The sequence below is a fragment of the Pleurodeles waltl genome, chromosome 2_2, assembly GCF_031143425.1.
Source record: "Pleurodeles waltl isolate 20211129_DDA chromosome 2_2, aPleWal1.hap1.20221129, whole genome shotgun sequence".
In the NCBI taxonomy this organism is placed as follows: domain Eukaryota; kingdom Metazoa; phylum Chordata; class Amphibia; order Caudata; family Salamandridae; genus Pleurodeles; species Pleurodeles waltl.
This window is the reverse complement of record NC_090439.1, coordinates 636,039,855-636,054,198: the sequence shown is the minus strand read 5'-3', so window position 1 is coordinate 636,054,198 and position 14,344 is coordinate 636,039,855. Positions and strand designations below refer to the sequence as shown.

Below are 14,344 nucleotides of genomic sequence, written 5' to 3'. Positions count from 1 at the left end.
GCAAGAGCAAAATAAGGGTTTACTAAGAGCTTCAAGGAGCTTTGTCTCCACCAAACTGAAACTCTTCTAAACTTTGGAGATGCTGTGGTGGAAAATACATGTTCTTACAAATACAGTGGCAAAGTCCTAAACTAGCACAATTTTGGAAAAAGACTGCACTCAAAGCATCTCTCAAAAGGAGGAGAGTCCATATTGCGTGCCTCAATTAAAAAAAACTTCAATGATCAGGAGGTTGTCAGGCTACAGCATCGATGGAGGGGGCAAATATTCACAACTGCCTACTCAGCATACACGAGAGGAGTCCTGGATAAGACATGAGGTTCCTTTCATACGTACTCATATTATAAAGGATAAGTAGAGATTGGTCTTTGTAGTGGGCAGGGTGGACGGGCAGGAGGATCTCCTGGACAGCACCTATGCCCACAGCCATGACCAGATCGTCCTTCTGGACTGCCTCCCACTGAAACTTTGCCAAACAACAACATGCCAAATGCTTCTGAATAGTGATTATAATTGTTACCGATGTCCTACAGGACCATTCCACACCAGTGTGAGGAGTAAAAACTATTAAAATGGCGAAGTGGTTCACTGACTGCATACATAGCTGGGAGCTCATAGACATATGGGGCTTACACCATGGAATGACAAAGAATTACTTGTTCCAAATCTAGCCCCCATATTATATATGTGCGACTCAAAAGGGTATTAAGCTCAAGACAGTTGGGCCTGCCCCTGGTGCAGCTGGAATACCTGGGGAGAAAGATTTCTGATCATAACCCCCTTATAGTGACGTGGCAGGTGGGATGCCCCCCATCAACAATGCCTGCCTGGAGACTGCAACCCAGTGCCATGACTGACCCTTCCTTGCGAGAATCCCTGTGGGCTGTAATTTCAGACTATGTAGAGATGAATGAATAAACAGCGTATTCGACTTTTATTGAATGTGAAGCTTTGAAGGTAGTAGCGAGAGGACGCAGTCTGGGCAAGACTGTAGGGATATGGAAGGAACTGAACTTGGAGCTGGTCCAGCTGGATAAACCAGTCCATGAGCTAGAGTTGGAAGTGACAACGAACCCAGAGGCGAAGAAGAGACTGGAAGATAGCAAGGCAGAGTTTGCGAAACTCATTATCAAGCTCTAGCATCACCATAATCATCTATACACCAACAGAGTACAGAAGGGGGAGGCCAGACCAGGGAGACTACTGGCTTGCTTGTTAGACCGGAGTCGAGAGGCACATCCAGGATACCAGCAGTTACAGAATTTCGGAGCATGGCAAATTCAACACTTTCTTTGATTATTTTAAGGAACTATATACCCCTCTGGAAGAGGCTACCAGAGAGGAAATAGAGTCTTTCCCTGACAAGGCCTCAGTCATTGTACTTGGGCAAGAACATAGGGAGGCACTGGGTGGCACTATAACCGAGACTAAGACAGAGGGGCTATTAAAGAGTTGTTGAAGTGAAGAGAGACCAGGGCTGGATGGGCTTCCAGACAATTTCTATCACCCTTACTGTGACCTAATCCAACAGCTGGCTTTAATGTATGCTGCAACCCTTGTGAAGTGAGTTTTCCTTGAGACATGAGAGGCACTTGTGGTTTCCTTGTTGAAGCCATGTAAACCTGTAGATACTGTCCGTTCATATCAATCACTCTCCATGTTGAACCTTGATTTTCAAAATTCTAAGCAAGGTATCTACAAAATGCCTTTACTAACACTGATCCATAGTAATCAAAGAGGATTTATACACGCAAAACATGTTTCATAATCTGAGGCTACTGTAATGTATCTTGGATGAAACGTATATAGAGGCCTCCCCCTGGGAGCTGGTTGTGTCTGTGGATCTGGAGAAAGCATTCAATATGATATGGTGATGCTTTCTCAAAGCCACAGTCATTATGGCTCATATGGGCCTGGGAGTACAATGAACCCCTTGGACTGAGACGCTTTAGCCTATCCCCAGAGCATGTGTGTGTATGTATGTATGTATGTATATATATATATATATATATATATATATATATATATATATATATATATATATATATATATATTATCCATTGCAATAGAAATTCTGGCAGTATGCCGATAACACTTTTTGTTTTTTTAACGGAGAGCAGATATGACTCAGACCCAACTGCTGCTCAGAGACTTTGGTGAAGTCTCTGGAGTGAAGGCTAATGACTCCAAAACTTGCATCTTTCCAATATCCCTGAAAGGAGAGAGGCCTAATATAGAGAATCCGGAATGCTATGGATCCCTTGTACTTTTAACACCTACGGATTACTATATGGCACTCCCCTGCTGATTTCTGAGATGGAAAACTGGGGTTGTCATTACGGGCACGCAAGGGCTCAATGGAATTCTGGAGATCACTCCAACTCCCAATAATGGCGAGATCAGACCTAAAACAATTATTCTGTTACCCAGGATACTCTATATCTTTGTCAGTCTGCCAGTGTGGGACCCTGGGAGTGGTTTTGGTAAATTATCTCTTTGGAACAGGATTTGACATGGGGAGGAAGAAAGCTGCCCTAGACACACTTAGGTATCTAATAACTACAGAGTCCTCAGTATTCCCAATTTAGAATTATGATGCAGCTACAATGGACTGCACAGTAGCTGGACTGAGAAGCGAGCGCAGACATCGAATATGTTGGCAGAGAACCAACCCAGGGAGCCCACCACTCTTGCTGAAAAAGACATCACCACCACCAGAAAAAGCCAACATTACTGACTATAGCCTTGAAATGCATCAAACAGACTGCAATTGCTCCCTATTCTCCCCCTGCAATACTACTTGTGGGTATGCCAAGTGAGGGGAAAGAGCAGGGGGGTGGCAATTCCTTTTTTTTTTTAAAGCCCAATAAGCATAATGGACTGACCATGGCCTCCTCACAGTAGGGGACTATTATCTAAATAATCTGGTCATGTCTCTAGAACAGCTGATACGAGCCTTTGGCCTGGACCTTGGACAGTTCCTGACATGTGGGGCTTTAACACGAGCATTCCAAAAAGTATGGGACCTGAGAACGGAAAAACCGCACAACCCAATGTCTTACACACATTTCTGACAATAGGAAATGGTAGGCACTTAATTACATGGCTGTATAGAGCACTCAATGGAATTCTACGGAAAGGACCACTACAGGAGAGGTATAAATGGGAGGAGGACTTAGGGCATGAACCTAACAGACGGATAGTGGGTTACTGAAACAAGAGACTGACGTTTACCCAGAAAACAGGGTATTCTATATGGTGGGGGACCCTACACCTTGCCCCAGATTTTCCTCTTCTGCTTTTCATTTCCTTCGTTTGGTATGGAGTAGCCGAAACATGCAGACCTACTGGTCAAATATTTTCACAGTTAGCAGAAACCCTAGGCAGCGACATAGAAGTGACACCAGAGATTTGCTTACTAGAGGGTTTCATAGGCCAGAGTCCAAACAAACATTAAATACACTTTTAGACCTTGCTCTGGTGCTAGCTAGAAAAATGGTTGCTAGAACTTGGAAATCAAAACAGGACCCGGCAACACGAGAAGTACTCTTTTGAGAAGAAGCATGCATAATCCGTAGGAGACCCCTGTCTGATCTATGGGGAGATGTCGTCTAAACTTGCATAGACTACCCCAATCCAGCAGGAACTCCTACGGAATTCCCCGATAATTCTGCAGACAGTTCTCAAGAAATGGTGAAAGGAGACACTCATGAGCAGTAGTCTTGCATGTCTCGACATCCTCTACCGAGGTTAGTTGGTTTGAACTCTCAAACTCCCTACAGCAGCCCATACATTTAAAGACACTGCAATGTAATGAACTATGGACAAGGGCCATAGTGTGTGACTGTTTTGTTATATATATTTGCTTTTTTTAATGAACGTCATCCACACGTCTCATATGTCTCTAAAATATCTATATATATATATATATATATATGTAAGACATTTGTACTATTGAAACTATCTGCAAAATCTGTGCAACATAAACAAAAGCATTAAAAAAACTGCACAAACAAAATACCAAAATTCCACTTCCACAGTAATAAAAGGTTATCCTGTTAAAAAAGAAATAGACATTCACAAACTGTATCTTCTCTTTGACATGTGAAGTGAAGAACTGATCTTTCAACGTCTAGTGGCGGCAGCCAAGTAAGCAGTGGTGGGGTTTGAGTGGGTATGTCACTAGTCTCAGTCTACAACTTGCTGTGATGAATATGGAAGTATGGAAAGTAATGAGTTTGAAAAAGTGACCTGCACTACACAGGGTGTCAATTACACATTTTACAGATGTGGAGCAAGCTGGCTGAACTTGTGACCGAATATATGCAGGCCAAAACAGCCAGAAGAAAATGGGCCTAATAAACAGACATAGAAGACAAGCACCCTCATGAATAGTGTTCATTTTACATTGTGTGTCTGAAAGGTGGCTGTGGAAGAAAAGTACTGGAAAACATACGTAACTGATTACAGAAAGTTACAATTTTCAAAGGGCAGGAGTGTATGTTAGGGAGACTGCCGAAGGTATTTTAAACTTAGCAATAAGGTGGATTTTTGAAATCATGGGCAGAAGGTACTGGCCATGTTCACCTTCCTGTTTGAGTGGTATGTGGCTCCGAACTCAGAAATATGTTGTAGGCCATAAGCCAGGACCCCAATTTTAGGCCACTGGTACCACTCAGGGGTTGGTTTTAACATTATATTTTTGCAAGGTATGGATGCCTAGAGATGGAAACTATGTGATAGCAAGTCATCACACTCTGCCTTTTGTCTGATATTATTGGATTAGCAACCACAGCCGGAAAAAAATAATGTTTTTCATATTTTTGATAAATAGCACACAAATTCATCATAATATGTAGAAAAATAAATTCCACCAGATTGGTTAAATTAAATATAATTTAAAAATAATTATGATTATTAATTGTAATAACAAAATAGTTCTCAAAATATAAAAATTCATTGTATTCCTCATATATTGATATAGATTATGTGCATCATTTTCACTTACAATTTCGAATAATAGTTGACAAATCCTACATAGGCAATGTATGTCGTGAGTAAACACACACAATTTTATCATTCACATTCATCGTCATCTTCTGAGTAGGTGTCGTCATTCTCGGATTCGGTTTGCTTCTCACAGGCGGAAGTCTGCACGTCAGTGCACTTGAGGACATTTAGACAGCAGACCCATGTTGGCAGTTTGCAGTTCCTAATGCAGTTGCATGCTAGTAGATCTAACATAGGCTGAGGTAATGGCTGCACCTCCATCCAGTCACCTACCAGTTGCTCTGCTCCCTCATGTTTTTTCAGCTTCCACCCTCTCCCTATTGGACTAGGTGTCTGTTGGTCTTTTCGAAGACATGTCTTGAATATTGCGGCTTGATAATTTCCATGTTCAGTGTGTTTCTTCAGACAATCCCATCGAGAGACTAATGAGACCATGTGGCCCAACAAATGGATTTATCCAGCTTTGAACCTAACAGCTCTCGTAACAGTACCTTTGTCTTTTTTCTATTCAGGACTTATGTAGGTCTGCACGAGTAAGATCAGATTTATTGTTACAAACCAATTCCCTTATATGACACAAAAAGGAAGTTCTGTGTTCAACCATCATATATTATCTTTTCACAGCACCAGCATGTTAAGGTTGAACCTAGTCGTACCACCTGGAGTATGTGTGTCTTTGTTGACTGTTACCTCTATTGTTCGATCGACCGGAATTCGTCCAAACGGACGAACATCTGACAGTTGAATTGAAAAACATCAGTTGATGAAGTTGTGGTGTATCTCTGGATGTTTCACTGCAAGTAATGTAATTTCAGCATAGTATACAGGAAGATATCTAGCGTAGTTCATCCTGTCATATGCAAAACACCATGGACACGTATGGTGGTAAGATGTAAATGCCAATTTCCTTCTCAAGCAGCAAGCAACAGAGCCAGAAAGACATTTTCAACAATATCCACATATGACAACCAAAATGCAGAGAGATCTCAATTGGCGTGACAAAGATGTTCCAGGAACACATCCCAAAAATGTTTTATTATTAAGTCAGCATTCTGCAAGAGGTCATCTAATCTCTATTGGTATAGGTATTTTGCAAAGTCATTACATCCTCACTGAAGGAGTAGACTACCTGAATGTGCTCTTTGGAATTCTTCTTCACCCAGGGGATAAATTTCAACCAAGCCAGTCTCAACATAGCTTCATATATGCACTTGTGTACTCAAACTGCACAAATGCACATACGACCTTCAAGTACTGATGATATTGATCCTTCTGCTATCATATCTGCTTCAATGCAAAGGTCGTGAAGGCCAGCATTTTGGGAGCATTTACCAAGAATGGACATGACATTGCAAATGGAGTGAAAGGTGCCCATTCCAAGAACGATTCTGTTGTACATTGCTTTATGCTTCCACAGGATCTCAGTTGCTTTTGCTTAGACAGCTTGAGTCATGACCACTACAACTTTCACAAAATGCAGTGATTTCCTTATCAGCTTGGACGGTTTAACATTTTTAGTAACAGTTGTCAACTGAGTTGCAGGGGCATTAATGGTGGGCAAGTAGCCAATGGATTCCTGTGATATACTAACTAGGTCTCTAGTACTGATGTTAAATCCTGTCCAACTTTGAATTATCTGTGCAAGGCTCCCTTCTTGTCTTTTAACAACCCAGATTATGTTCTTATTTTTGTGAAAGCTTCAATTGGGCAACACATTCTGGCATGACTTCGGTACTTGTCATCATAGCTGAGGCCCAACTCGTTCACCAGAAACATACATGAACAATTCTTTAGTATTTGCGGTGGTCAATGTTCTTTGCTTTTGTTTCGCAATGCTTGGGAAAGGAGCTTTAAAAGGTTGTAGTCAAAACAACTTCAGCTGTACAGCTACACGCTGACTCAATGAGTTGTTCCCTTCCAGTAAGACTCTCTTCCAGCCTATCAATGTTATTCCATGCTACACTGGTGAAGAAAGGAGGGTGAATGTCAACTTGAAAAACAATTTGCCCATTTAAGGAGCAAGTTTCTGAAGACACAAGGCGTTCTCATTTCTTTTCAGTTGTGAGTACGAAATCCCAGGTCCAAGTGTGTTTAGAGTGCGAATTATTTCAACATTGCCTGCCAGCGTTTTTACGGTGTATGGGAGCAGCAATTGCTTGGGGGGGTTTCTGCTGGCCATTTGCAACTACATATGTAATGTCCTGACTGAATGATTTCATAAGAAAGGTGACCCTTTTGGACAGCTTTGTGTTTTCTGGATCTCCAGTCAGAAGTCTTAAATAGAAACCGTTTAAGGTAATCAGGCACTGTAAATTAATTTTCATCAAAGTCTGACGAATGATACAGTCGTGGTGTTGATGTTAAGTTTGTTTTAATCATTGTTCTTATGTGCAATGGTGTTTGATCAATGATCTTGTACAGGTTTGTTGGCTTAACCTTTAAAACTGATAATTCTCTTGTCAAACGCTGGCTTCCTCTTACAACATCCCGTAGCATGACACTATCAGGTTGGGCCAATAATTTTCCTTGGATAATCGGGAAATATGTGGAGGCTGTCACCGAACTCTGAGTCTAATTTTCTTTTAATATGCTTCTTTGTTGATTTGTCTATTCTCTCCATTCCTCTGCGTGTCATGAGGGTTTCAAGCCTTTCAGTGAGAGTTGTCACACGCATTACCTCTTTGTTAGTAGTAACCACAGTTCTAGTGTATTGAAATAGTACAACCAGCTGGTTTGTTCCGGGTTGCTCACGTTATACAGCGCAAGCTTAAATAACCCCCTACCGCATCAACACGCCGTCTACAGGCGCGCGGCAGGGGGTAGGTTTCCTGACGAACCAAGGACCAAATGAAGTAAGCAAGGGACCACGGTGATATTTGTTGTATTTTCCGATCATAAGGGAACATTTATCTCTCACGCTATTTGCTTCATTACTTGCATGGTGCCTTTAAATTTGTTTTATTTTTACCGGGCGACCACCATGAATCATTTAGATCCTGTTACACTTGGTTAGACACTAGGTTTCCTCATTCAGATGCAAGAACGGACGTGTGGCAATATGCATGAGGCCCTCCTGGGACATTTTTAGCATACACTACTTATATAAACAGGTCATTATGTGGCCAAGATAAAATATGTGTGTGTTTGCTATGTATGTTTTTTGGCAATATGACCCTTATATACTGACAGGGCAACCTATTCTTAAGATGACTGTTCAGTCAATAGCAGTAACATCTTCTAGGTTAGAGACATTGCCACCTAGTGCATTAGAATACTTTCTCTTTCCATGTAAACGGCTTTTTAACAGACACTAGAAATGTGAACACATACATCTCTGCGCACAAGTGTGTCTAACATCAAACTCTACAATATAAGTCAGACAGGTTTACTCAGACTTGTTCGGCACTATGTATTACTATGCGGTTTTACATTATTACATACCATTATTATCTTTATCTAGTTCGTTCTCCTTGGTTGATGCTAGCGCAGACCTAGGGAGCCCAATCTCTAATATGGGATGGTAAGCATCGCAAAACCTTTATATCTGTATTTATTACACACTGATTAAGGGTGGTTGTCACTATAATTGTTTTTAATTGTGTCTTTTTCTGTGTTGACCACTGGCACTAATTGTACCGTGTCTTTTTGATTATATGCAGGGCGACTGTACTGACCAACTGACTTAGACATATTCTGTCTTCCACACTGTAAGTGACTTTTTGTGCACTCGATTCATTACTGACACATAGGAGAAGTAGTTTAATAATCAAAGGCTTTTTTTGTGGGTCCTGAAGAAGCGTCACTGGATCACTTTGTGACCAACCATAGACGCGAAACATGTTGACCATGCAGGATTAGGTGAACTACCTTCCCTGAGCATAGAGTGTAACGGTACATTGTCTCCAGTAACACTCTTATATTTTTGTTTTTAATCTTGGCCTGAACCCAATCTCTATCACATTAAAACAATGACTCAGGTTCAGAGCTAATTTTAAGAGTCTTCTTTTTCATTCTATACTCTCCTTTCCTTACTCAGTCTCTTTCCCAGACCCTCGTTGCTAGCGAATTAACAATGGTTGAGTGCCACCCAGAATGGTGGGAGGCCCGCCAGGCATTGCAGCACCAGTCTGGCGAGGAGTAAGCCCGATGATGATACCTGTCACCCTAGTGGGTGCTTGAGGGCCCTCCTAAGAATACTCAGTATAGATTCGCCATTTTCTAATTTGATCAGTTTTCTTGTTTTCCCTCTCTCTTGTGGAACAGTGCACCTATTTCGATATTACAGGTTCAATTTGGGAGACTGTGCACTGGACCAGTAATCTCCCAGTCCCTACCTTTAGTTTATAGATATTGAAATAGTTCAACACATGATTCATCGCTCATATTGTTTTTTTTTTGCGATCATCGGTTTGAACGATAGATGCATGAGTTTCCTCTTCTGCTTTAACCCTTGTGTAGTTCCTATAGCGAGATGCTTGATAATGGGATTCTGCAGCCACTATGTCCCTACTACAAACTGCTAAGATCTTTGAATCACAATTAATGGTTGCACACTCTCAAAGTCTTTTGTCAACTCTAATCATTGATGGTCCCTTGTAGCATTTTATCTTTAACAAAATGTACACTCTTCAGCACGCACGTCTGATTTTAATAATGCTTTTCCTTTTAAGCGTTTACTTATGCACACACTTGTTCCAGCATCATCACTGACAGCTGCTTCAGCTTTTCGCTCAATAGTCTGTAAATCTGTCCTCATAGTAAACAGGCTCCTGCACTTCCTGTGGTAAAAAGCTTGGGGAACCGTGTTGCTTTTCACAGTTCTCGTAATGTCAGTGGAATGTGATTTCTTACTTAAGCTGCCCCTAACATATTTTCCATGATGAATAGTCCTGCGGGCTTGTCAACGTAACTCCATGTTGGACATTTGTTCATAAATTAATTGTAAATAATAAAATTCATAATCATAAAAATTATGAAAACATTTCCATTTACATCAAGGTATCTTGGGAGTGGAGTGGTAACTCACAGAGTTATGACTTGCTATCACGTATTTTCTATTTCTAGGTGTCCATATTTTGCCAATAAATCATATTGGAACCCATTCCCCCAAGTGGTACTGGTAACATGGTTGGCTCAAGACCTAGTTAAAAAAAATAATCTTAAAAAAGACTTGGTGCCAAGGTGGTGTGGTTCCGCTGTGTTGTAATTGAAGGAAGTCATTTCCCAATTGTGCTGGTGTTTATTTCATCAACCTGTAATTGGTGAAGATACTCTGCACTAAAACAATTCAAACAGGAGACGTCGGTCCCAGGCAGACTTCAGTTGTAAACCCTTCAATACATCGAGCCCTCTCACCAATTATAAATGGATTAATTCATTAACTATGTTGAGTTTTGAGAACAAACATCTTTTATGACAAAAACACTCAACAGCTAATCCCAATTACAACCAATTTAGAATTTTATTAACAGGAGAAGCAGTGCCCTCAACTTATCACCAAAGTGAAGCCGGTTTCACAAACCTGCGAGTTAAAGTGAATGCAGAACAAAAACCATGTTCATAAAGTTTGCCAAACAAGACCCTATTTCCCATACTCTCTTCGGTGCCCCCAACATTAGCAGTCCACTTTCCCCGTCAGTTTTATTCTGGTACACTACACAAGTTTATTCATAATATATAAAATTGCAAGCATTCCGAGTGGTACTAGAAGTGAGCACATTCTAAATGCATACTCTGCTACTAAAATAAGTAGCAATGAGCCGGTTAAATGTACCAAATGAACATTACAAATGGGGCAGAATTCTGCTTGCTTGCAGTTATCAAAGGGCAAAAGCAACCACAAAGTCTATTTTACAGTGCGTGCAGTATCCGTACACAAGCAAAGGCTCGTCCTTGTTTAGGCGAGCAACAGAAGTGTTTTTATTTGTACAACAGTGACCGACACAGGCGGTGTTATGTCACACAGAGTATAAAAGGAACAACCGCGAACATGGCCTTATAATGGCTCGAATAATCACAGCGCAACGCTAAATGTTACAAAGGCATTTTATTAAGTTCTTCGAAAATAAAACAGTTTTCCAAAAAAAAAAATTATACTCGTTATAAGCATTCTATACCTCAAAACTATAGCTTGATGAATTGCTTCATAGTCCCCATTAATATTGGTCAAAAAGGAAGCAGAAACTGGCAGATCTTGAGTAAACCAAATAACAAAAAATGGGAGCTGAACAAATTATCTCTGCGATTGTACTTTACCACACTCGTGAAGCAAACTAGGGCGTTTGGTACTTAAAAGCAGACATTTTACTGTAGGCAATATTAGCATTCATGCTAACTACTGGACAATTACATTTCATTAAGAGAGCCACGCCAGTGCTGCTTTACTCACCCAGTATCTCCTAAACCATGAAGGAAGATCACCTACAACAAAAAGGGAGAATAAGTAAGATTGCATACCAGGCTGCCAACTATAAAAAAACAAAACAGATTCAAAAGGAGCAAATGAAGCTCAGAACCAAATAGTCGTTCTGTAGATTTGCATCTCCATTAAGAATTTGGCTTCCCCAACAAAATGTACCAATCTGCTCTTATACAAGGTATCCAAGTTAGTTCATAAGAACAAGTTACTAACCTTCGGTAACACCTTATCTAGCTGTAGATTCCTTACTGTAGAATATTCCCAAAGCGTCAGACTGGATCTGGAAATTTGCAAGTAGTGCCACTGCAAACAGGTTAGTAGGTCAAAAAGTCCAGCAGGACCGAACGGGCAAAGTGTCATCATGATGGACATGATTATCCAGTAAGTAGTGCTTGGTGAACATGTTCAAGGACGCCTACATTGCTGCCTGACATGTCAGGACAGACACTCCGGAAGTGGTCACAGCCTTTGCTCTGGTTGAATGAGTACACAAGCCCTCAGGGGGTTGTTTTGTGGCCAATGCGGAACAGATCTTAATGCAGAGCACTATCCATCGTGAGATGGTCTATTTCTGCACTATCCTCCCTTTCGCAACGCCAACATAGCCTAAAAAGAGTTGATCACCCACTCGTAGTTCTCTTGTGCAGTCAATGTAGAACAAAAACTCTCTTTCTGCTGCCAGACAGTGGAGTCTCTCCTCTTCATTAGAAGGGTGAGACGGAGCAAAGACAATATGCAAGGTGATGGTTTGGTCTACATGAAAGGGCGGCATACCATTCGGAAGAAAGGGCGCATAGGTCCTTAGAACCAGCTTGTCTTGGTAAAAGGTGGTCAAAGGAAGTTGTACAGAGAGGGCCTGCAGTTCGCTGACCCTCCTGGATGATGTTATGGCCACTGGAAATGCTGTTTTAATAGTCAGCAAGCAAAGTGAGCAGTTGAGTAAAGGCTCAAAGGAAGCGCACATGAGGAAGGCATGGACAACCAGGTCAAGATCCCAAAGAAGCATTATAAATGCAGGTGCGTGTGTGTTAAAAAAAAATATATATATATTAATAATTTTTAGTCCTTTCAGGAACTTATTCGGGTGACTTGAGCAAAGACAGTCGATCCTGAAATCGTAAGAATGCTGAAATGGCAGACAGATAACCTTTAATAGTGTCCAGAACATAGTTCTGCTGGGCCAAAAAAGGTCAAACAGCAGAACCTGGGATAAGAGTACATAAAGAGGGAATCAATCTTTTTGGATGCACACCATGTTACAAATGTGTCCCAATGGAAGCCATATACCATGTTGGTGGAGAGACACCGTGGGCAGGGTTCTGTTAAAATGTATGTTACATTTATTAGTTTCCCTTTCTTTAACATGTTTATGCTGAGTAGCAATAACACTGCTAGAGTAAATACGGTTAAGGTGGCCTGATGTTCATTCAGGGAAGTAAACTGAGGTTTTTGGTACCAAGAAGAGACCTAGGAAGGAGTGTATGACAGCACCATCCACATGTAATATTTTTATTAATTATGAACCAGATCATCTTTTGGCTGTAAGTAAACTCCAGCTAAACGTACGATTCCCTGTTCGAAATTGTTGGTAACCCCATGGATGACACTGTAGATTTTCTTTATTGAGACCCTAGATACAACAGCAGAGGTAACTGGTCTGGCCAAATAGAAAAAAAGCATGTCAGTACTGAAAAACATTTATGTTCTTTCTTTTCTTTCATTGTAGGACAGCAAAATGGATTGTAGCCCTTTATCTGCTCCCTTGCTAGTAATTCAGGCCAAGGTGATACTACTGATCTTTTTGGGTCATACTTTGGGACATAGAGAGCAAATTTTATTCTTACAAATTCCTGTTAAGAAAAGAGTTGGGGGTGTAGACTGTTGAGCCACACTTTTGGCAAATTCATTGTCTTCCCCAAAAGAAAAAAAACATTTTAGTATGAGCTGAAAGAGTTAATGGGCTTGACAATCTGATTAAATTACCTTTGCTATCTTAGATATGGAATTCCTTCGCCATTTTTGATTGAATAAATATAGGTTGGAGACAAAGAGTGTAACCAAAATTATAAACATTTAAATAAAGGTCCCTTTTTACCACCAAGGTAATGCAAATTATTATAATAAAATGTTTACTTCAAAGTACTGTGTTACATACTGCCAACATGAGCTACCTGTCAGAGAAGACTACTATCTGGACTATGCAAAACCTTCATTTTTCCTTCTAATATATTCAAATCTTTTTGGGTATTTTGTCTCTGCCGGACTCTCCAGGGCAAACATTGCTGTATCGTCTGTCTGAACAAGCAGGGAGATTTTCATAATCGCAAGAAAAAAAATAAAATAAAAAAAAAAAAGGTTCGAGGGCCAGACGAACTGTGTCTTTAATTGGTCCATGTGAGCTCCCCATCCTTGTAGAGAAACACCTGTGTCTAGAGTCTGTACTGAGTGAGAGATCATGATGGAATGACTTTCCTTTAGTTAAATTAATCAGATTGGTCCACCAAGCAAGTGACTGAATTGCCGATTTTTAAGAGTCAGTCTCTTCTCCCAGTTGTTTAATAACTTATTCCATTGGTCCTCTAGGCATGGCTGTGGAGTTTTCTTGTGATGCCTAGCATGAGGGACCAGGAATATGCAGGATGCCATCAACCCTAATAGAGATGGCATTTGTCAGGTCATTTCAGACAGATAGATGGCAGTCTCCCCTCCGAAAGATACACTTTTGCAGATTGGGTATCCATTACAGCACAGAGGTAGTGAATCCTGTGCACTGGGTTGTTGTGCATTTGTTGGAGTTCAACCGTAGGCCCAAATTGCTGAAAAAAATTGTTTTTCTTTCAGATGTGCTTCAAGGACAGCCATACATTTTGCAAATGTTCTTGGTGCTGACTTCAGACCAAGTGGCAGGACTTTGTA

General features: G+C 40.8%; 1 protein-coding gene across 2 annotated transcripts in view; it reads right to left on the bottom strand.

Annotated features, from left to right (window-relative positions):
* Window positions 1–14,344, bottom strand: part of LOC138282505 (acyl-protein thioesterase 1) — a 558,768-nt gene that overhangs the window by 482,535 nt on the left and 61,889 nt on the right. For both annotated transcript variants that reach the window (XM_069220172.1, XM_069220173.1), the window contains exon 2: window positions 11,399–11,430. In XM_069220172.1, the coding sequence (XP_069076273.1) occupies window positions 11,399–11,430 (32 nt within the window). The remainder of the gene's footprint in view (window positions 1–11,398; window positions 11,431–14,344) is intronic.